Raw genomic sequence first — 24,198 nt, 5'->3', positions numbered from 1 at the left:
AAGGTTGGAAATCGTTCAGTCTGGATCTGTCAGTGTAGCATAGTATTTGATAGCAGTGACTTGACACCTGGATAGCTGTGGCTTAGAATCGCATGCTATTGGCAATTTAACCTAAAGCGAGTTACTTACGATCTCTAAATCTCAGTTTTTTTTAATCTGTAAATCAGAGACAATAATACTACTTACTTCTTATACTTATATAGCTTCTGTTCAGGGGTGGGTGGGTAAGTGAGATAACACATTTGAAATGTTGAGCCAAGTTATCAATACCTGCTACAGAGTGTCCCACTTTAGTGGTAGGAAAACTGAGTTTTAAGGAGATTAATTAACTTTCTCAATTGTAACTGGGATTTGAAACCAGGCATACGACTAAACTGAGTCTACAGGAGTAGCAGTAGCAAACAGAATGGTACCACGTATGTGCCAATCACTTAATAAATGAAATGACTAGTCCAAGAGCGCAGAACTCATTAGTGGTCTGCAGAGCACAAAGTCCTATCAGTTTCACTCTGATGTAAATGCAAACATCACTGGTGCTTGAGAAACAGGAGGCTTTTGACGACAAGGACCTTTTTTTTCTTTCTGGGGGGGAACCAAGTGCAGGCTTTAAAAAAAACTACAGTGGCGTACATTTTTCCATTCAATCAGTCCAGTTTACGTGGAATACTAGAGACCTTAAACTTATGAAAGATTTAAAATGATATTATATGGGCAATGAGTATCCATCCTGTATTTAAGCAATTACACAAATTATAGCATTTAAAGTATTCTCCTTATATTTTCTGTTTCATCAAAAATTTTTCAGAAACAGTTTTGGGGATTTACACAGTTTAACACCTAAGGAGTATAAAGGTAAGAGCAGGGCATGGGGAAAACATCATTATTGTAATTTAGAAAGAAAAAGTATTATCAAGACAAAGTAAAATAACAGCACAATTCATTATTTTATTTGTGTATTTTATCATAGTTTTGGGAAATTTTAAATTGTTTATATTTTGGTTTGATTTGTAAATTATTATTAAGCATCTCCTATGTTTGGTCTTAGGCCAATTTTAGTGATTATAATCTTGTACAAAAGACATGTGGTTCTTTTTATGAGGTTTACAGAAGTTAACCCCATCCTATGGGTTGTGACCAACAATGTTCAACTCTCCCACCTGAATCTTTATTCCTTTGGGATCTTGAACAAGTTATTTAATGATAATAATAATTTACTTAAGTTTCCTCAACTATAAAGTGGGAATTATAATAATTCTTTTTAATGTAGGTTTATTGTAAGGATTAAATAAGAATCTTTTTAAGAGTACTTGGTACAATGCTTAGCATACACTAAAAACTCAATGCATATTAGCTGTCATTTCAATATAGATAAACCAAATAACCTGTCAAAATAGAAATATAAGTAAATAATTCTAAATAAGGTTAAGCATTTATTATATTTAATGTGCCAATAAAAAATTGTGAAAATATGTGACCTGTTAAATAAGTTTATTCAATTTCTTTTCAGTGCCCTGAATCTCTTATCCAGGATAGATTTTGCCCCAAGCTATAATGATAATTGCAATTATGCTTATGGCCCTGATTCTGTTTTCTCTGAGAAAGAGAAAACAAATAGAAAGACTGGTCTTCATTCTTTACTTATAAGAATTTACTTACAGAAAAATCTAGCTTCTTTAAAAGGCATCTGAATCCCTAGTAAAGCACAGGAGATACCATGGGGCAATTCAGAATCATGGTCACGCAATATACTGAAATTGAGCATTGTAATAGAAAGTGAAAAGGAAAGTAAAATAGGCTGACAAATGATTTTTAAGTTTGCTTGGTTTTGTTTCTATAAGGAGAAAATGATCAAAGAGAAGGATTAACAATAGGAAAAGGTAAGATGAAGTGGATTCCTCAAAACTAGTTCTCTAGCTTCTCTAGCTCTCCCCCAACCTTAGGTTCTTTCTGGAGGTGGGGGTGGACTGAACTGGAGGATGAGTGAGCACTGTGCAGGGAAGGCTGTCTGTGGATGGTTTTAATTTCGCCCACTACCATCTCTGTACAGCTGCACACTGCTCCAGAGACATTCCACATTATGCCCACTTTCCTTTCTTCTGTGGACAGAGACACTGTTCCTACCTGTACCCATTTCAGAGATACACAGGGGCAACTATCCTCCCAAATCCATTAAAAATAAAGCAAGCTCTTACCTAAAGTAATCAAAGCATCACCTCAAGGTGCAAAGACAAATCTCTAGATAACAAGTGTCTGTCCCTTATCTCCACTGCCACCCCAGTGCAAGCTCCTCTTCTCTCCGCTTAGATTTAGGGAGGCTGCTGAGCGCATGCAGGTGGGATGGAGCTAGAGAAGAGAGGGGTATGAATTATTTATGAATTCAGCCCCCTTAAGAGATTTCCAGTGAAAGTCAGTCTTAGAAGTTACCCACATGTGTGAGTGTGTATGTGTGTGTGTGCACAAGGACATCTAATCCATGCCACATTTATCTGTCAGGGAGAGGCAGTGGGTAATCCCAATGTCTTAGACGTTTTAAGAAGAGTACATGACCAGATTTTATCACAGACCCCAAATCAGACACATTTCTTCTATGTGCTTTTGGTACCTTTGTGGTGACTGGGGAGCTTAGCTCAGCTTCTGAAAAAAGCTACATGCTTTGAGCCCGTTGGGCAGGGGCAATTTTCCTGCCTGACACTGTGGGTGCTTTTGTTTTGCTTGTTTATTTATTTTTACCCCACAATAACATACCCTTTTCTCACCGGACCTCCTGCTACCTGGGCTGGACCTGTCTGCGCTCTGCCTGCCAGCCTGCCTCCCCGCTCCTTCCCGGGCTCTGACCACCTGGGGAGCCTGTGTCCGTGTTTGGAATCCCTGGATTGCTCCAGTAGTGAAACGAAGATTAGGAGCTGACGCACATTTGACAGAAAGGCAGTGCTTTGCTTTCTTCTTATGCTGCTTCCCCTTCCTCTTTTCCCAAATAGAGATGTAAACACGTGTATTTTCCTGTTTTAAATTTAGCGAATTGGTCCTCTGCCTGTGCCTTGATTTAGCTACTGGGCTGAGCCTTGCAGCTCCCTTCCCTGCTCGGATAGGAGCCACTGGGATCTGGAGCTCCAACTTCCAAATTGAAGTTGGCCTCAGGCCAGGTGACCTTCTCTTTGTAAGTTTCTTTCCTCAGCAGAGTGGGGGTGGGGTCGTGGGGAGCTGGGATCTGTTTGGTGCTGTTGGGGGGTGGGGGGTGGTGAGGAAAGGAGGGGGGTGGAAGAGAGTAAAGGGCTGTTGTTAAACAGTTTCTTACCGTAAGAGGGAGTTCAGACCTAGATCTTTCCAGTTAATCACACAACAAACTTAGCTCATCGCAATAAAAAGCAGCTCAGAGCCGACGGGCTCTTCTAGGCACTGAGTCGGAACAGGATTCTTTCACGCAGGCATCGCCAGTGGGATCCGCCAGCACATCCAGCAGCACCATGTGGGTGACCAAACTTCTGCCAGTCTTACTGCTGCAGCACGTCCTCCTCCACCTCCTGTTTCCCATTGCCATCCCCTATGCAGGTTAGTTTTCTCTTTTCTTCCTTCTTCTTCTTCTTCTTTAACTCTCTCTTGCTAACATTCCCTTTTCCTAATGCTCTCTCTTTACCCGATTCCCAGCATCCTTCCTTAACTCTGTATGTGGTATGGGTTTTTAAAATCTCTCATTCAGCTTTCTTTTGACATTCTCTTTCTGTTTGAAAAGCATTTAAAAAGATACTTAGCATCCCCTCTGTTGTTTCCGTCCCCCTCCCCATTGATCCAGCCCCCTCTCACTTAGCCTGATAGTCAGGGATGGTGGGATGGGAGCGAGATGCTAACACTGGCTGAACTTTGCTGGTTTGGATAAATTTAAAGCTGAAGAGAGGAGGGGAAAGTGATGGTCAGTACAGCAGGGACATGTTTTTTTTTTTTTCCCAGAGGAGAATTTTCCATGACAATCCACTACCCCACATCACTCAGTCAACATTCAGGGCCAAATTATGACTTAATAATTTTCATTTGGAGAAGGCAGATTAAAGTCTGAGTATATGCATGTTATAAAAATGAAAGAGAAAGCCTCTCTCCTAAGGTCTCATTCTTTCTGGGTATGGATGCCTGCCCTTTTGAAACTGCAGGGCCAAGGAGGCAAAAATTGTGTGACTCTGATTATAGCTGTAGAAATGCTCCTTTCAGTCTCCCATTTTCTCCCCAGAATTTACAGGTTGGGAAGGAGTTGCTTGGGAGTTCATATTGCCTGGAAGTTTAGAGGTTTCATTTGCTGCTTTGGGAAGTTTTCTGTTGTTATCAGGGCAAGAGGAAACATCTGTATTTGGTTGTGTTATCATTGTCGTGGCTGGGATGCCAACGGGAGAAGGTAGTGAGCATCATAGGTGGGCACAGGGGAATAAAAGAATGGAATAAATGCCCAGACAGTAGACATAGTTTTTTTAAATAAGACAGAGAACTGAGATATATCTCAGTTATATCTTTTGAGATAAGTTAAATATGACATTTATCAGACCTCCAATCTAGTTTCCAATGTAATACAAAGGTTGAAAACACCAAGAATTTGCAAACTGACGAGGAAAATCAGTCCCACCTGGCTTTCTTCGATTTTGTGATGTGTCCCTTTTGGAAAACAACGCTGTGTGGGAAGTGTCAGTTCGAGAACATTTATATTAGATTTCTGAAGAGGTGAAAAAAAAAAAAGTTCAATCTAGCAGGTTATCACCTTTGAGATGGGTCATGTTAAAATTGATTCTTATATGACATTGCTGGTTTGTGGGATTTTGAGTATAAATTGAAATGACAGCTAATATTTTGAGGAGTTTCATTTTCAAAGATCAAAATGTTGATGGGCTGAAGTAGAATATGGTTACCTGGAATCATCTGTGCTTATGCATGGGGAACACAGTGTGGAAAACCCAAACAGTAGATCAACCATAGACAATGTCTATTTGTTTTTGGCATGCATTGCGAAGTTTTGGCAGGAGATAAACATTTGTAATTATATTTCATTTTGGCTAATGTTGAAATGACTGCATTTCCTGAGGATAGGGGGAATGCAGCCCAAGAGTATGCCGCAGGCAAGGAGAGGCCAGTTGGGAATTACAAGTAATAGAATAATTCCTAAAGTGGATAATGCTAAAATTGTTAACAAAAAAGGGTCTGCCTTTGTCTGGGTGGCAACTTTATTTTGATAGTTTTTTAAAAAAATTACATTCCTCAAAGTGGAAAACATGGATAGTCCTCTTAGAACATATAAAGAAAGTCTGTTCTTTTTTATATCATCTAACATTGAACATTTAGAATTTTGTTGTTACTTGCTTCGGTTATACTTTTTGATTTAGCTTATGAGTCTGCTTTTTTACCTATTGTGAAATAAGACAATATTTGAAAAGAAGCGGATACTATAATGAGGTGACAACCAGTTATGAGCAGAATATATTATGGAGATATTTTTAGAAAAGTTTCAAAAAACTTAAAGAAATGTTCAATATAATAGACCCAAGCCATCTTTATAGGAATTGGTTTACATAGGATTATCCTCTATTCACTCGCAACTACACTGGATACAAATATCCAGTCCGCTCTAACAACAACAACAAAACATTAAGTGAGCACCTACTATCAAGGAGCCTGTGGGAGATGTACAGATGAACAAGTGAGAAAGAAACCTACATTTGTTTTTTTTGTTTTGTTTTGTTTCTTTTACTGACTCTGCACCCCAATACCTTCATTTTTCTTTTAACATTTTATTGGCGCATAATTGCTTTACAATGGTGTGTTAGTTTCTGCTTTATAACAAAGTGAATCAGCTATACATATACATATATCTCCATATCTCCTCCCTCTTGCGTCTCCCTCCTACCCTCCCTATCCCACCCTTCTAGGTGGACACAAAGCACGGAGCTAATCTCCCTGGGCTATGCGGCTGCTTCCCACTAGCTATCTATTTTACATTTGGTACTGTATATATGTCCATGCCACTCTCTCACTTTATCCCAGCTTACCCTTCCCCCTCCCTGTGTCCTCAAGTCCATTCTCTACGTCTGCGTCTTTATTCCTGTCCTGCCCCTAGGTTCTTCAGGACCATTTTTTTTTTTCTAGATTCCATATATATGTGTTAGCATACGGTATTTGTTTTTCTCTTTCTGACTTACTTCATTCTGTACGGCAGACTCTAGGTCCATCTACCTCACTACAAATAACTCAATTTCATTTCTTTTTATGGCTGAGTAATATTCCATTGTATATATGTGCCACATCTTCTTTATCCATTCATCTGTCAATGGACACTTAGCTTGCTTCCATGTCCTGGCTATGGTAAATAGTGCTGCAATGAACATTTTGGTACATGACTCTTTTTGAATTATGGTCTTCTTAGGGTATATGCCCAGTAGTGGGATTTCTGGGTCATATGATAGCTCTATTTTTAGTTTTTTGAGGAACCTGCATACTGTTCTCCATAGTAGCTGCATCAATTAACATTCCCACCAGCAGTGCAAAAGGGTTCCCTGTTCACCACACCCTCTCCAGCATTTATTGTTTGTAGATTTTTTGATGATGAAACCTACATTTGTTGAGTGACTGTTATTTAGGACCAAGTTCTAAAACAAAGCTTATTTAATTCTAATAAGATTGGCATTATTGGATTGACTCATCTTACATGAGGAAACTGAAGTTAAAGATCTTAATTTTTTTCTTATTATCCTACATATTGGATAGAGCTGAGATTCCTACCCAAATCTATGTGAATGAAATATGCAATGTGCATTTTTCCCTTTTATTTATATTGAATACAGCAGCGGTGAAATCAACTGAAACTCGCTCTAAAAAATCCATTTTGCTAAGTAATATAAGAACAATTCAGTGTTAGAAGTATTATTATGTTACGGTTGAGAGTTCATTTCTAGTTCAGAAGATCAAACCAGGTTTAGGGGGTATGCAATACTCAAGTAGAGTGTGAAAATACAGGTAGTAGTACGGTCATTACTTAAGTCAGGGGAACACAAAGTGGCTGAAGGTACTGAAGTGAGAAAGTACAAGGACAGGCAATCATGTAGGGCTGGTGTACCGAGTACCTGAGGAGGAGTATGGCCTGGGTTTGGAAAAGTAAGAGAGACTAGCACGTATGCTTGAATATCATGCTAAATTACACTATTTTAAACATTATGGGTCACAGCTGGAAGGTTCTGAGTTGACAAGATACCTGACTGAAGTGTGGTTGTTTTAGTTGGTGTGTGGAGGAGAGCTGCAGGCAGAAACAGACAGTGAAGGAAGAGACCAGGAGGAGGATGAATGAGGAAGTGGCATGGAAGTAGAAGGAGGGAAATATCTAGGGAGGTCCCTATTCTCACACTGAACATCATTTCATTTGTAAATCTTTTTGGAAGAGATACTTATGCTGCTTCTCAAATACCAACATTTGATTTAAATCTGACTTGATCCCTTCCTGACATCTTTATTTATGATATTGTTCCCTTCTCTAAAGAAGGGATGAAAATTGTCCACTTGTGAAACCCAAGTCCTAGATAATAGAAATGAAGATTTGGACTTGTATTTATGATTTTTGCCTTTGGGAAGTAAATCTCCAGTCACCACCATTCCCTTCCATTAATTATTTGTGTACTTTCATCTTAACATCTTGCCACTTCAAGCTGTTAATCACTAATCATGTGGGTAGATTTCTCAGAATATGTGGAGCCAGATTCCTGCTTCTTTCCACACCCTGCAAATCCTTCCCTTTGCATGATTTTTCTTTGAAGTCAATGGTTAGTCCATACAGAGAAGAAAATATATGAGGTACTGAGAGAAATAAGTGTGAGGCCCAGGGACCAGAGGGAGAAATGTGTCTTTCTTCAAGCACCTTGATACATTTGACCCTACTTTCTGTTTGTAGCTTTTCACTAAGAGCCTAATGATTTCAGTTTTAAAATAGGGACTTTGGTTTCTTCAGGAAATATAGCTACAGAATGTTTTCCCATACTGAGGGAAGAGGGAAAAGGAGTTGCAATTTAAAATATAAGAAAGCATGACAAAGTTGCAGTGATCTCTTACCCTTTGATTTCATTTCAATGTTTTGTTTATAAACTTCAACTAGCAGTCATGCACAAAAAATAGTAGGGAAAAATCTGATCCAAAGATATTTTTGAGTTTCTTCCCAAATTAAGCTTGTTTTTTAACTGTTGTTAAAACAAGCATCAGTTGTTAATACATATGGAAGAGAAAGTTAAAAGTATTTTCAGCAAAGGAATTTTATTTTCAGATGCTGTTTTTTGAATGACTTCTGTTTTGAATTTTTCTTTTATTGAAGAAGGAATTAATTTTATTGATGTGTGGATTACATGACGTACAACTAGCTTGAACTTCGCCTTTTTGAATAATTAGTTACTGACCTAATGATATGACTGAATTATAAGGGAAAGCTTCTAAGTCATGAGAAATAGAGAGTGAGAAGGGAATCTTAGTATCTGGTTCTGATTGCCCCTGATTAGATTTGTAGCCCCAGACAAGCTTTTCTCTCCTATTTATTATCTAGTAAAGGGAAATCATAGATTTATTTGCTTTTCAGGATACTTTTTGATCTTTAGATGAAAGGTAGTGATTGAAAGTTTATCAGCAAGGAAGAGTAGACTATTTTTATGAGGTACAGCCAGGCATTAACACATTTCAATAGGACAGCTGAGGATCTGCAGAATTAAATATAATCAACGATCCCACAGAAACCACTTTTCTCTAGTCATCCTCAGTGCCTTCCTTCATGTTGTATGGTTCTGAGAGAAGAAACCAGAGCATTGACCAGGTATTCTATTTTATTTGGTAATTGGTAAAATACATGTCTGAACTAAATGTTTGTCTTAGACTTTTAAAATTTAGTTTTATGTTCTTCTCTCACACTTAAACATAGGTAATAAATACATAATACATTAGGCCAATTTTAATTCTATACTTTTAGTTAATTGAATTTATTTTATATGTATGTGCATATATACACACATATATATATGTATATATATACACACATATATATACATATTTTATATATATATATATATACACCACAATTTTTCCACTTTGGCAGATAGTTTTTTGAATAGATTTTCTGCGTCCATTAACCACTATTTGTATCTGAGAAGTATTCCAATTTATACAGGAATTCAGATGATTTTTATGCTGTGAAACATTTCACAGCACCTAAGAACGAGTGCACTAATGTCAAAAGAAGTGGAAACTCTTAGTGGAGAAACGTATCTCCCATTAACAGGGTCCTGTGGCAGAAACCAAAATTTGAAAAGACTAATACCACTTCTTCGCTTGGGAGAATAACGGTTTCTTCTCTTATGCCAGAAATTAAAGGATGAAATTTCAAAAACAAAACGAAAACTTTGCATATTCATAACATTTTTAACCCAAATTGATTTCCAAATGATTGTAGTTTAAATAGCTCCTTTTAGTTCACATATAATATAACTTTCATTTTGTAAATTGAGTAATAGGATATTAGCATTTAAGGTAATTAAACAAAGTCACTTGGCAAGTCAATAAGAATGCCAGAATTATCATCAGTCTGCCAACGTTATGCAAGGCATTTGGTTCACACTCAATAAATAACATGTTGATGGATTATTTGGTTGACTGAATTTCTATGTTAAGATGTCTTTTAAATTATACCTGTTCTACCATAGCCATTCCATCTTATAGGGCAAAGAAAAGTTGAAGAAAAGAAAAGAAAAGAAAATGAAAGCATTATTACAGAAATTAGTACCAGTCTTTTGGGGATTGTGTTCTGGAGTTTTATAGAGAACCAAAATTTAGAGGAATTCATGTTTTCTCTTATTTACTGTGGACTTCAGGTTAGGATAGATATTAATGGGTAGCATCTCCATGTTTAATAAAACAACTGAAGCCAGTGGTTGCTGGCAGACTTAAGAGTATGATGGCATTCTTGGTACCTCACTCTGTTAAGCCATATTTCCAAATTTTCTACAGAAAAATTTTCACCCTCTTTTCTTGGCACATTTCATCACGTTTAAAGACAAGAAGTGATTTCCTGTTCTGCCATCCAAGTTACTTCTCTACTGATAGCTTTAAGCAAATCTTCAGAAACTGTTTACAAGCCGTTATTTCCACATGCTTTCTTAGCAAGTCTTAGAGAGAGATGGCATCATACGTGTTTAAGAGTGGGGGCTCTGAAGCCAGGCAGCTGGATTTTCAATCAGATCTTGTAAGTCATCAACTTTCCCGTGTCTTGGTTTCGTATCTTAAAAATGTACGTATTATTACTGCCTTTGTTATAAGGGTATTCAAATGAATTGACAGGCAGGGGAGGGGCACAATTATATCCATCCTTGTTCTACAACAGCTGCAGTCTCTTAGACAATTTGATCCTCATTGTGAAGAGATGATTATCATTAGAAACCAGGTAACTTTGGGCAAATTGAGAATGAAGAAGCAAGTTCTTCATATTCTAAAGTTATCCATAAGATTAAGTCTCTTGGGATGTTTTAGCTTTGCTCTTCAGCTTTTTAATAGGAGGCTTCACGCTATCTAGGGGCCTGGTACAATACTTTGATGAAGAAAAATGATATTGCTACATTAAAGGATGAAGTTTTACATACATTTGATTTACAACATTTGGCTTGATTTCAAAACAAACACTTCAGTGATACTGAGAAATAGTGCCCAAAAGCACAGAAAACACTTATGTAGGAAATGAAAGGGCTAGAATATGAATAGTATGAAATACTTTAAAGACCAAGTCAGAAGAATTTACCCAGTGCACCATTTTTAGTGAGAAGTTTCTCACCTGTCATTGACTTGGCTTATCTAATTAGTACTATAATTTACATAAGGACCAATTGTAGAAGGAAATGACAGATTTAATTATAGAGCATGATATGATATGTCCTGGCACTTCCTTTCATACTGTTTGGAGAATACCATGTTATTTATTTCTTAAGAGTGAACTCTGTCCTAATTTTTAAAAGCATCCTTCATTTGAAAGAATGTAGATGAATGACTCTGTATGTGAAGTTATTTTTTCTTCACTGATTAACTATTCCTCTCTTGCTCTTAAGTATCTGAGAGTATCATTACCCACATTACTCCACCCCCCAACCCCTGGAGGTCTGGTATGTTGTCAGATAAAATCATTACCTCGTAGATGATTCTTAGGGATATTTTTTTCTATATGAGCCTTAAAAGCTTTTCCCCTATGTTTTAAAAAAATATTATTATTAATAGAAGGACAGAAGAAAAGAAGAAACACACTTCATGAATTCAAAAAGTCAGCAAAGACTACTCTAATTAAAGAAGACCCATTACTGAAGATAAAAACAAAAAAAATGAACACTGCAGACCAATGTGCCAATAGATGTATTAGGAATAAAGGACTTCCATTCACTTGCAAGTAAGTTGCTTCATTTCGTTCTTAGAATAATTTTCCAAATATAGCATGGACTCATTATCATCATCTTTTTTGTATTCAATGCAATGTACTCTTAAAATTGTAAGCTCGATTTTAGTTTTAACTCATTGCAACAGCAGACTTAGCTCTCATTTGATGGAAATATGAGTAAGGGAGAACACATAAACTGAGATCTTTTAGAATCCACAGTGGCTTTAGTTATGGAATTTATATTTTCTCATCTTATGAACAGTTGAACTTTAGGAACTAAAATTCAATTAGATTAACTTTTTATCTCTCTAATATTTCACAATATTCAGAGTAAACTTTTTTTTTTTCTTACAAGAGGAGTGGAGGAATTTTCAGAACAGAAGTTGGCCAACAACCAAAACTTACTGCAACTTGTATCATTGTCTTTAGGGATGTAAATAAAAAACATTGAGATAATTAGTTTAAAAAAACTAGAGGGACTGTTTAAAAGAAGTTAGCGGGTAGTGATGATGAAGTTTTAGGTGAAAAGTGTTGGGGCAATTCAAAGAGGCATGAGGGGACTCAAATGGAGAGTTTTCTTATCTTTTCAAAGTTTCTCTGTGACCTCCCAGGGAAAAATTCCTTACAACTTTGCCAGTATGCCAAAGGATAAAACTTGGAGTTTTGGGCCATGAAGGTGACAGTTTCATCTGAATAGTTTTCCAAATTGCCAGAAGAAAATGCATTTCCTAGTTCTTCATAAATATTCCCTCCCCACACTTACTTTCCACCTTTTTATTCCATATTTCATCCCACTTTAACAGGAGTGCACATGGTATCCTGTCACTTTTGAATTCTACTCTATTACATTTGGGTAGTTAACACATAATGTGAACACAGATTTTAGTAATGTCATGGCAAGAGGTCCTAAATTCGTCTTGCCTTTCTCAGAGAAGTAAGTGTTATGGGCCCGAGGAGAAAGGACATGGTTAGAGGAGCTCTTCAATAGATTTAGCAGGAGGAAAGACTATCTCTTTTCTATTCATTTAGATCTCCTCTGGAAGTATTTTTATAGCCAAACTGCCACTTTCAGGGAGATATTTCCTGGCACTGGGAGTGGGGAATTAACTTTGCAAGTAATTCTTATGATAACTCCTTCTTTCCCTGACTTTCCTAGAAAAGCCTTGAGATTAAAAAAAATAAATTAGAGAAAACTACTCTCAATCAACAACTCAGCTGTGTAGATTTATGGAGATGTTCTTCTGGCAATTGAGGAGGTTGGATTTATTGTATTTTCCCCTTTCAGGGTTAGAAGGGCAGGGCAAAGGGAATGGGAGAACCACATCTCATTGTTGATTTTTAACTTTGAATTTGAAAATACACTCTCCTGGATCCACAAGTAAGGAAAGTATTGCTAAGCCTCGATTTTCACATTAGTCAGCCTTATGCCTAGAAAAAACCCAAAACAAAACAGCTTTCCCTTTGTTTTATTTAGGAGAAACTAAAATGATTTTGCTGCATTGGAGAACATATGTGACCAGATTAATAAAACTTTACGTATCCCATATATACGAGGTTTCATGCTTTTCAACCATATTCTGGTTGAGTTATATTTAGTCTCCAAATTTATGGCCACCTGTGCAGAAAACCACATGTAGTAATACCAATGTACAGCTAAAGTTCTCTGCTCAGACATGGTGTCATCCTTCACGCTTGTGTATCCTAAATATATATACATACTTATCTGGAATCACTAAATACATTACTTATTCAGAATTGAATGGACATACTTGTGATATGCTGAAAGTAGGTTCTTAATGAATTAAAGATCTTTTTGAGGACTTGTTACATGAACTAGAATCATTGAAAAACAATGGCGAACACACTAAAATGTTTGGAAAATACCAACAATGCTGTGTGAAAGCATCTGTGATTCAGTGGGCATGAGGTGGAGGTCTCAAATTTTGTTTCCTCTTGAGAAGGTATCAACAATATTGACTTTATAGAGACTGAAGTTGTTTTTTGCTGGATGAGAAAGATGACCAGAATGCCTGATTCTAAGCGTTTCAAAAAATTACTGTACATGAACTGACTCAAGAGATGAAAATTTCTAACCATGACTGAGTAACTGGTACTGGAATTGCCCTTCTGCCATAAACAACTCAAGAAAATAAATTATTGAAAGGAAGATGATAGTTAAAATAAGGCTAAGAGAAAGATTCCTAAAGTCAAACTTCAAAGAAGATATGCAACTCATGGAATTTGTCAGCTTGGATCCAGTCCATATGGAGGTGTAAAATGATACAAGCAAATACAATTTTCTGAGGGTATATGGAATTGTAATGGAATGAGAGAAAAGGGTGAATGAAATCAGCAAACTGGAAACCCTGTCACCCACTTTCCAGATGGAATCACCTTTGTATTCACAGAAGCAAATCTCACATGTTCCTGATGGGGCTTATGAGTCACTTGCAAGGCAATCTCATGTCAAAGCCATATTACTGAAAAAAAAGTAGTAGTTTATATATGTGTGGTACATTTTTATTTTAATGTTAACTAGTAGGCATTTGAGTCTGTAATTTTAAAATTTCTTTTTAGATGTTCATTTAGTTATCTTCATATGTATTCTTTATGTAATTACCGTGCTTTCAAGGTTATTTAACTCTCCCCCCAACACCCTACAATAGGGATATAGGACATTTTACATGTATTGCATAAGTTTACTATCTACCAGATCAAAATTCAAATATATTATCAGCCAGTTTTTCTCTTTTCAAGTTATTCTGCCACAGTTGCAAAAACAGACTTTTATGTTTGTTCTTTAATACTATTTCAGCTGTAAAATGTTCTTGTAGGTGGACATTTCAAAATGTCTACGTGTAAATCAAAGCACAAAGTTTATACATATAATTTTTGAAGTTAGTTAGATATAGAATAAAATGCACTATGTAAAAATATAAAATAATAGTTAAAATACTTTAATTTTATAACATCTTTTTAATATTTGTTTTATAAAAGTTATTTCCCCTTATTTAAAATTACTTAAAAGCTGTTACAACGTTACGAAATAAATGACTAATTTGAACTACATAAAATTATAAGAAAATTATGTGCTTTCAAAAGTATATGATCTGGGGCTTCCCTGGTGGCGCAGTGGTTGAGAGTCCGCCTGATGATGCAGGGGACACGGGTTCGTGCCCCGGTCCGGGAGGATCCCACATGCCGCGGAGCGGCTGGGCCCGTGAGCCATGGCCACTGAGCCTGCGCATCCGGAGCCTGTGCTCCGCAGTGGGAGAGGCCACAAGAGTGAGAGGCCCGTGTACCAAAAAAAAAAAAAATATATATATATATATATATATGATCTGGAGGAGGACCTTCAAGATGGCAGAGGAGTAAGACGCAGAGATCACCTTCCTCCCCATAGATACATCAAAAATACATCTACACGTGGAACAACTCCTACAGAACACCTACTGAATGCTGGCAGAAGACCTCAGACCTCCCAAAAGGCAGGACACTCCCCACGTACCAAAAGAATAGGGACGGGACCTGCACCTCGGGGAGGGAGCCGTGAAGGAGGAAAGGTTTCCACGCACTAGAAGCCCCTTCGCGGGCAGAGACTGTGGGTGATGGAGGGGGAAAGCTTTGGAGCCGTGGAGGAGAGCGCAGCAACAGGGGTGCGGAGGGCAAAGTGGAGAGATTCCTGCACAGAGGATCAGGGCCGACCGACACTCACCAGCCCAGAGAGGTTTGTCTACTAACCCGCCAGAATGGGTGGGGGCTGGGAGCTGAGGCTCGGGCTTCGGAGGTCAGATCAAAGGGAGAGGACTGGGGTTGGCTGCGGGAACACAGCCTGAAGGGGGCTAGTGCGCCACAGCTAGACGGGAGGGAGTCCGGGGAAAGGTCTGGACCTGCCGAAGAGGCAAGAGACCATTGTTTCATGGTGTGCAAGGAGAGCGGATTCAGAGCACCGCCTAAATGAGCTCCAGAGACGGGCGCGAGCCGTGGCTATCAGCATGGACACCAGAGATGGGCATGAAACGCTAAGGCTTCTGCTGCCGCCACCAAGAAGCCTGTGTGTGAGCACAGGTCACTATCCACACCTCCCATCCCAGGAACCTGTGCAGCCCGCCACTGCCAGGGGCCTGAGATCCAGGGACAACTCCCCCCAGGAGAACACACAGTGCGCTTCAGGCTGTTGCAACTTCACACTGGCCTCTGCCACCGCAGACCCGCCCCTAATTCCATACCCCTCCATACCCCCCAGCCTGAGTGAGCCAGAGCCCCCTAATCTTAAAGCTGCTCCTTTAAGCCCCTCCTCTCTGGGCGACAAACAGACGCCAGAGGGCATCCTACATGCAGCAGCAGGGCCAAATCCAAAGCTGAACCCCAGGAGCTGTGTGAACAAAGAAGAGAAAGGGAAATTTCTCTGTGCAGCCTCAGGAGCAGAGGATTAAATCTCCACAATCAACCTGATGTACCCTGCATCTGTGGAATACATGAATAGACAACGAATCACCCCAAAACTGAGGCGGTGGACTTTGGGAGCAACTGTAGACTTGGGGTTTGTCTTCTGCATCTAATTTGTTTCTAGTTTTATGTTTATCTTAGTTTAGTATTTAGAGCTTATTATCACTGGTAGATTTGTTTATTGATTTGGTTGCTCTTTTCCTTTATATATATATATTTTTTTTTTTTTCCCTTTTCCTCTTTTTGTGAGTGTGTATGTGTATGCTTCTTTGTGTGATTTTGTCTGTATAGGTTTGCTTTTACCATTTGTCCTAGGGTTCTGTCTGTCCATTTTTTTTAGTATAGTTTTTAGTGCTTGTTATCATTGGTGGATTTGTTTATTGGTTTGGTTGCTCTCTTCTTTTTTTTTTTTACTTACTTTTTTATTTTAATAATATTTTTAATTTTTTATTTTAATAACTTCACTTATTTTATTTATTTTCTTTCTTTCTTCTTTTTTTTCTCCCTTTTCTTCTGAGCCGTTTGGCTGACAGGGTCTTGGTGCTCCAGCCGGGTGTCAGGGCTGAGCCTTTGAGGTGGGAGAGCCAAGTTCAGGACATTGGTCCATCAGAGACCTCCAGGCCACTCGTAATATCATTCGGTGAGAGCTCTCCCAGATATCTCTGTCTCAATGTTCAGACCCAGCTCCACTCAACGACCAGCAAGCTACAGTGCTGGACGCCCCATGCCAAATGACTAGCAAGACAGGAACACCACCCCAACCATTATCAGAGAGACTGCCTAAAATCATAGTAAGTCCACAGACACCCCAAAACACACCACCGGATGCAGTCCTGCCCACCAGAAAGACAAGATCCAGCCTCATCCATCAGAACACAGGCACCAGTCCCCTCCACCAGTAAGCCTACACAACCCACTGAACCAACCTTAACCACTGGGGGCAGATACCAAAAACAATTGGAACTACGAACCTGAAGCTGGTGAAAAGGAAACCCCAAACACAGTAAGTTAAGCAAAATGAGAAGACAGAGAAATACACAGCAGATGAAGGAGCAAGGTAAAAACACACCAGACCAAACAAACGAAGAGGAAGTAGGCAGTCTACCTGAAAAAGAATTCAGAGTAATGACAGTAAAGATGATCCAAAATCTTGGAAATAGAATTTAGAAGATATAAGAAACATTTAACAAGGACCCAGAAAAACTAAAGAGCAAACAAACAATGATGAACAACACGATAAATGAAATTAAAAATTCTCTAGAAGGAATCAATAGCAGAATAACTGAGGCAGAAGAACAGATAAGTGACCTGAAAGATGAAATAGTGGAAATAACTACCACAGAGCAGAATAAAGAAAGAAGAATAAAAAGAATTGAGGACAGTCGCAGAGACCTCTGGGACAACATTAAATACACCAACATTCGAATTACAGGGGTCCCAGAAAAAGAAGAGAAAAAAGAAAGGGTCTGAGAAAATATTTGAAGAGATTATAGTTGAAAACTTCCCTAATATGGGAAAGGAAATAGTCAATCAAGTCCAGGAAGGGCAGAGACCCATACAGGATAAATCCAAGGAGACACATGCCAAGACACATATTAATCAAACTATCAAAAATTAAATACAAAGAAAAAATATTAAAAGCAGCAAGGGAAAAGCAACAAATAACATACAAGGGCATCCCCATAAGGTTAACAGCTGATCTTTCAGCAGAAACTCTGCAAGCCAGAAGGGAGTGGCAGGACATATTTGAAGTGATGAAAGGGAAAAACCTACAACCAAGATTACTCTACCCAACAAGGACCTCATTCATAGTTGATGGAGAAATTAAAACCTTTACAGACAAGCAAAAGCTAAGAGAATTCAGCACCACCAAACCGGCTTTACAACACGTGCTAAAGGAACTTCTCTAGGCAGGAAACACAAGAGAAGGAGAAGCCCTACAATAACAAACCCAAAACAATGAAGAAAATTGTAATAGGAACATACATATCGATAATTACCTTAAATATAAATGGATTAAATGCTCCAACCAAAAGACATAGACTGGCCGAATGGATACAAAAACAAGACCTGTATATATGCTGTCTACAAGAGACCCACTTCAGTCCTAGCGACACATACAGACTGAAAGTAAGGGGATGGAAAAAGATATTCCATGCAAATGGAAATCAAAATAAAGCCGGAGTAGCAATTCTCATATCAGACAAAATAGACTTTAAATAAAGACTTTTACAAGAGACAAAGAAGGACACTACATCATGATCAAGGGATCACTCCAAGAGGAAGATATAACAATTGTAAATACTTATGCACCCAACATAGGAGTACCTCAATACATAAAGCAAATACTAACAGCCACAAAAGGGGAAATCGACAGTAACACAATCATAGTAGGGGACTTTAACACCCCACTTTCACCAATGGACAGATCATCCATAATGAAAATAAATAAGGAAACACAAGCTTTAAATGACACATTAAACATGATGAACTTAATTGATATTTATAGGACATTCCATCCAAAACCAACAGAATACACTTTCTTCTCAAGTACTCATGGAACATTCTATGGATAGATAACACCTCAGATCACAAATCAAGCCGTGGTAAATTTAAGAAGATTGAAATTGTATCCAGTATCTTTTCCGACCATACTGCTATGAGACTAGATATCAATTACAGAAAAAAAAACTGTAAAAAATACAGTCACATGGAGTCTAAACAATACACTACTAAATAACCAAGAGATCACAGAAGAAATCAAAGAGGAAATCAAAAAATACCTAGAAACAAATGACAATGAAAACACTATGACCCAAAACCTATGGGATGAAGCAAAAGCAGTTCTAAGAGGGAAGTTTATAGCAATACAATCCTACCTGAGGGAACAAGAAAAATCTCAAATAAACAACCTGCGCTTACACCTAAAGCAATTACAGAAAGAAGAACAAAAACAACCCAAAGTTAGTATAAGCAAATAAATCATAAACATCAGATCAGAAATGAAGGAAAAAGAAATGAAGGAAATGATTGCAAAGATCAATAAAACTAAAAGCTGGTTCTTTAAGAAGATAAACAAAATTGATAAACCATTAGCCAGACTCATCAAGAAAAAAAGGGAAAAGACTCAAACCAATAGAAATGAAAAAGGAGAAGTAACAACTGACACTGCAGAAATACAAGGATCATGAGGGATTACTACAAGCAACTGTATGCCAATACAATGGACAACCTGGAATAAATGGAAAAATTCTTAGAAAATCACAACCCTCCGAGACTGAACCAGGAAGAAATAGAAAATATAAACAGACCAGTCACAAGCATTGAAATTGAAACTGTGATTAAAATCTTCCAGCAAACAATAGCCTAGGACCAGATGGCTTCACAGGCAAATTCTATCAAACATTTAGAGAAGAGCTAACACCTATCCTTCTCAAATGCTTCCAAAATATAGCTGAGGGAGGAACACTCCCAAACTCATTCTATGAGGCCTCCATCACCCTGATACCAAAACCAGACAAAGATGTCACAAAAAAAGAAAACTACAGTCCAGTAACACAGATGAACATAGATGCAAAAATCCTCAACAAAATACTAGCAAACAGAATCCAACAGCACAATAAAAGTATCCTACACCATGTTCAAATGGGGTTTATCCCAGGAATGCAAGGATTCTTCAATATACACAAATCAATCAATGTGATACACCATATTAACAAACTGAAGGAGAAAAACCATATGATCGTCTCAATAGATGCAGAGAAAGCTTTTGACAAAATTCAACACCCATTTATGATAAAAACCCTCCAGAAAGTAGGCATAGAGGGAACTTAGCTCCACATAATAAAGGCCATATATGACAAACCCACAGCCAACATTGTTCTCAATGGTGAAAAACTGAAACCACTTCCACTAAGATCAGGAAAAAGACAAGGTTGCCCAATCTCACCACTCTTATTCAGCATAGTTTTGGAAGTTTTAGCCACAGCAATCAGAGAAGAAAAGGAAATAAAAGGAATCCAAATCAGAAAGAAGAAGTAAATCTGTCCCTGTTTGCAGATGACATGATACTATACATACAGAATCCTAAAGATGCTACCAGAAAACTACTAGAGCTAATCAATGAATTTGGTTAAGTAGCAGGATACAAAATTAATGCACAGAAATCTCTTGCATTCCTATACACTAATGATGAAAAATCTGAAAGAGAAATTAAGGAAATACTCCCACTTACCATTGCAACAAAAAGAATAAAATACCTAGGAATAAACCTACCTACAGTGACAAAAACCTGTATGCAGAAAACTATAAGAAACTGATGAGAGAAATTAAAGATGTACAAACAGATGAAGAGATATACCATGTTCTTGGATTGGAAGAATCAACATTGTGAAAATGACTATACTACCCAAAGCAATCTACAGATTCAGTGAATCTGAATCTTTATCAAACTACCAATGGCATTTTTCATAGAACTAGAACAAAAAAATTCACAATTTGTATGGAAACACAAAAGACCCTGAATAGCCAAAGCAATCTTGAGAAAGAATAATGGAGCTGGAAGAATAAGACTTCTGGACTTCAGACTATACTACAAAGCTACAGTAATCAAGACAGTATGGTACTGGCACAAAAACAGAAATATAGATCAATGGAACAGGATAGAAAGCCTAGAGATAAACCCACGCACATATGGTCACCTAATCTTTGATAAAGGAGGCAAGAATATACAATGGAGAAAAAACAACCTCTTCAATAAGTGGTGCTGGGAAAACTGGACAGCTACATGGAAAAGAATGAAATTAGAATACTCCCTAACACCATACACAAAAATAAACTCAAAATGGATTAAAGACCTAAATGAAAGGCTAGACACTACAAAACTCTTAGAGGAAAACATAGGCAGAACACTCTATGACATAAATCACAGCAAGATCCTTTTTGACCCACCTCCTAGAGAAAGGGAAATAAAAACAAAAATAAACAACTCAGACCTAATGAAACTTAAAAGCTTTTGCACAGCAAAGGAAACCATAAACAAGACGGAAAGACAACCCTCAGACTGGGAGAAAATATTTGCAAATGAAGCAATGGACAAAGGATTAATCTCCAAAATATACAAGCAGCTCAATATCAGAAAGACAAACAACCCAATCCAAAAATGGGCAGAAGACCTAAACAGACATTTCTCCAAAGAAGATACACAGATTGCCAACAAACACATGAAAGAATGCTCAACATCACTAATCGTTAGAGTAATGCAAATCAAAACTATAATGAAGTATCACCTCACACTAGTCAGAATGGCCATCATCAAAAAGTCTGCAAACAATACATGCTAGAGAGGGTGTGGAGAAAGGGAACAGTCTTGCACTGTTTGTGGTAATGTAAATTGATACAGCCACTATGGAGAACAGTATTGAGGTTCCTTAAGAAACTAAAACTAGAACTACCATACGACTCAGCATTCCCACTACTGGGCGTATACCTTGAGAAAACCATAATTCAAAAAGAGTCATGTTCCACAATGTTCTTTGCAGCTCTATTTACAATAGCCAGGACATGGAAGCAACCTAAGTGTCCACCAACAGATGAATGGATAAAGAAGATGTGGCACATATATACAATGCAATATTACTCAGCCATAAAAAGAAACGAGATTGAGTTATTTGTAGTGAGGTGGATGGACCTAGGGTCTATCATACAGAGTGAAGTAAGTCAGAAAGAGAAAAACAGATACTGTATGCTAACACATATATATGGAATCTTAAAAAAAAAAATTATGAAGGACCTAGAGGTAGGACAGGAATAAAGGCGCAGTCATAGAGAATGGACTTGAAGACATGGGAGAAGGGGAAGCTGGGACGAAGTGAGAGAGTGGCATGCACATATACATGCTACCAAATGTCAAATAGATAGCTAGTGGGAAGCAGCCGCACAGCACAGGGAGATCAGCTTGTGCTTTGTGACCACCTGGCGGGGTGGGATAGGAAGGATGGGAGGGAGTCGCAAGAGGCAGGGGATATGGGGATATATGTGTACATGTAGCTGATTCACTTTGTTATACAGCAGAAACTAACACACCATTGTAAAGCAATTATACTCCAATAAAGATGTTAAAATATTTTATATATATATATATATATATATATATATATATATATAGTCTGGAAGCAAAAAATCTTTATTCTTTGAAAATCTATGTGTTTTTCTTAAGTAGATGCTTATACATGGTGACATTATAATTAGCATGAACATGGTTAAGAGTTTTAATACTATTTCTTAATGGAAAGAAAATAGTTCAGAATTCGAACTTTATTTCCTGTATTTTTAGAAATGGTAACACTTAATGTGTTGAAAATTTTAAGTACTTTACTATTCTCAGTTAAGGGATTTTTGTATTTATCATTTTTCTTTAGAAATACTTTTTTTAGTGAGCAAGAAAATACCAATATAATACTTAGCTATAGGAATGATAATTTTAGGAGTTAACACATTTCAGCAATTTTTGTCAAGATGATATATCAAAAGTGTATTCTCTCTGATATTAGTTTTTTATTTAAATTAAACATGCTTATGCAAGCAAATCCATTTAGGAAACATTGACTTATGCAAAGTTACCTAAGAGAAGGATTTTCATCGCCTTTAATAAGCTTAAATGCTTTATAACTCACCAAGAAGGGATATTATATGCAAAATTTCCCAAACATTTGATTTTAGATCCTTCTTTGCTGGGGAATCTCCTGGGGTGGTGATTTGTCTAATGCATTTTAGGACATGTTACTTTAGAATGTGCTTTATACAATTACAACCTTTAGAAGTTAATCATGATATTTCAAATATAATAATTTGTATATAACTGCAAAAATATCTTCCAACTTGCTGTGTACTTACAAAAAAAAATAAAGTCTTCAGAAATATTCCAAGTAGTTGTGCTATATATTGATTTTGCTTGTTGAAGCCCTCATTCTTCTATGTGGCATTGAGAATAACATGAGAACATTTCAAATTTTATTCTATCTGATATTTAAATCTACACCTATAAAAATTTAATTTTGTTCTGTCTTATTTGGCTAGCAAAATGGTAGGTTCAAATATCCCTCATGTTTCTGTATATGTAATAATGCGTCTGTTTTTATATTGCCTTCCTTGTTTAAACCAGGTGCCTATTCTTTAAAAACTGTATAAATAGTAGTATTCCTTCTTTTCATTCAGATATTTTTTTCAGGGCCTTTGTTTTTGACAAAGCAAGAAAGCGATGCCTCTGGTTCCCTTTCAATAGCATGTCAAGTGGAGTGAAAAAAGAGTTTGGCCATGAATTTGACCTCTATGAAAACAAAGGTAACTTGCTTCTCCCTAAATATTTCGTAATGAAACAAAGTATAAAATATATGTAATTGCCCGCCACAGTGCACTTTCGAACTGATTTTTCCATTATATCATGGATCTATTATGCAGTCAATTCATCTATTAAGACAGATGACACTACTGCCTTGACTATTTTCAGTATGGTACTTTAAAGAGAGCTTTTCCCAAATTTTCCATAGTTAGATTATCCCCCCCCCTTTGTTTATTTCTAGTAACATCTCCCAGAACTGATATTCTCCACAGTCATTTTAGAAAGTGCCACCTTAAGTTATTAGTTTAAGACATTTTATATAACAGCAAATTTTGAGTTTACTAAAGTATTCTAAATTTTAATAACTTTGGATAATTAATCTAAGTTATAGTGATGATTGCTGATAACAACAAAACGTGGAGGTTTTGAAAAATTAGTTGGATCTATTTCTAGTTACATACTTTAAAAAAATCTTTGAAAGAATTGAGACCATATTATTAATTTGTTTACTTCGGTAGTTTGATACTATATTCACAAGGTGTTTATTTTGTTCAACAGTGGATTTATAATAATAAAATAATTGAAGAATGTTTACTAAATGTGTATTTTACAGAATAAATCTCTCATTACACAAAATAATAATCATGAATTATGTTTATGATAATACTATTTATTTCAATTTTAATGTTTTCTTAAATCATACTGTGTTTTTTATTAAACTTAGGTATTTAGTAATATACACAGACATTTCTTTGTTAATGGGGAAAATGTTTAAATGAAATTAAAATTAATTCATGTTAGAAAATAAGATGATCTCTATACACCCCAATAATTCTGTAAATCCTAAACATAATTCATAATCTAGTATAAAACCATCTTTAATCTTCTAGGTTGCTAACAACTGTATATACTATTATTGGATAGAAATATACAGCTTGTTTCAATTTGATTGTCCTATAATTTAGCAGCTGATCTGTTAGCAAAAATATGAAAATAATAATCA

At 37.0% G+C, this 24,198-nt stretch overlaps 1 protein-coding gene across 3 annotated transcripts in view; it reads left to right on the top strand.

The window, feature by feature from the left end:
• The first annotated feature begins 3,302 nt into the window (after positions 1 to 3,302).
• The window catches only part of HGF (hepatocyte growth factor), an 80,170-nt gene continuing 59,274 nt past the window's right edge, over positions 3,303 to 24,198 (top strand). For 2 of the 3 annotated variants that reach the window (XM_029234119.1, XM_029234117.1), the window contains exons 1-3: positions 3,303 to 3,549; positions 11,254 to 11,419; positions 23,085 to 23,197. In XM_029234119.1, coding sequence (XP_029089952.1) covers positions 3,465 to 3,549; positions 11,254 to 11,419; positions 23,085 to 23,197 — 364 coding nt within the window. In that variant the 5' untranslated portion in view covers positions 3,303 to 3,464. The remainder of the gene's footprint in view (positions 3,550 to 11,253; positions 11,420 to 23,084; positions 23,198 to 24,198) is intronic. The other variant, XM_029234118.1, reaches the window with a different exon arrangement.

Source organism: Monodon monoceros, unplaced genomic scaffold (assembly GCF_005190385.1).
Source record: "Monodon monoceros isolate NGI ecotype Baffin Bay Population unplaced genomic scaffold, NGI_Narwhal_1 Super_Scaffold_2, whole genome shotgun sequence".
NCBI lineage: Eukaryota > Metazoa > Chordata > Mammalia > Artiodactyla > Monodontidae > Monodon > Monodon monoceros.
This window is presented reverse-complemented; position numbering and strand designations above follow the sequence as displayed.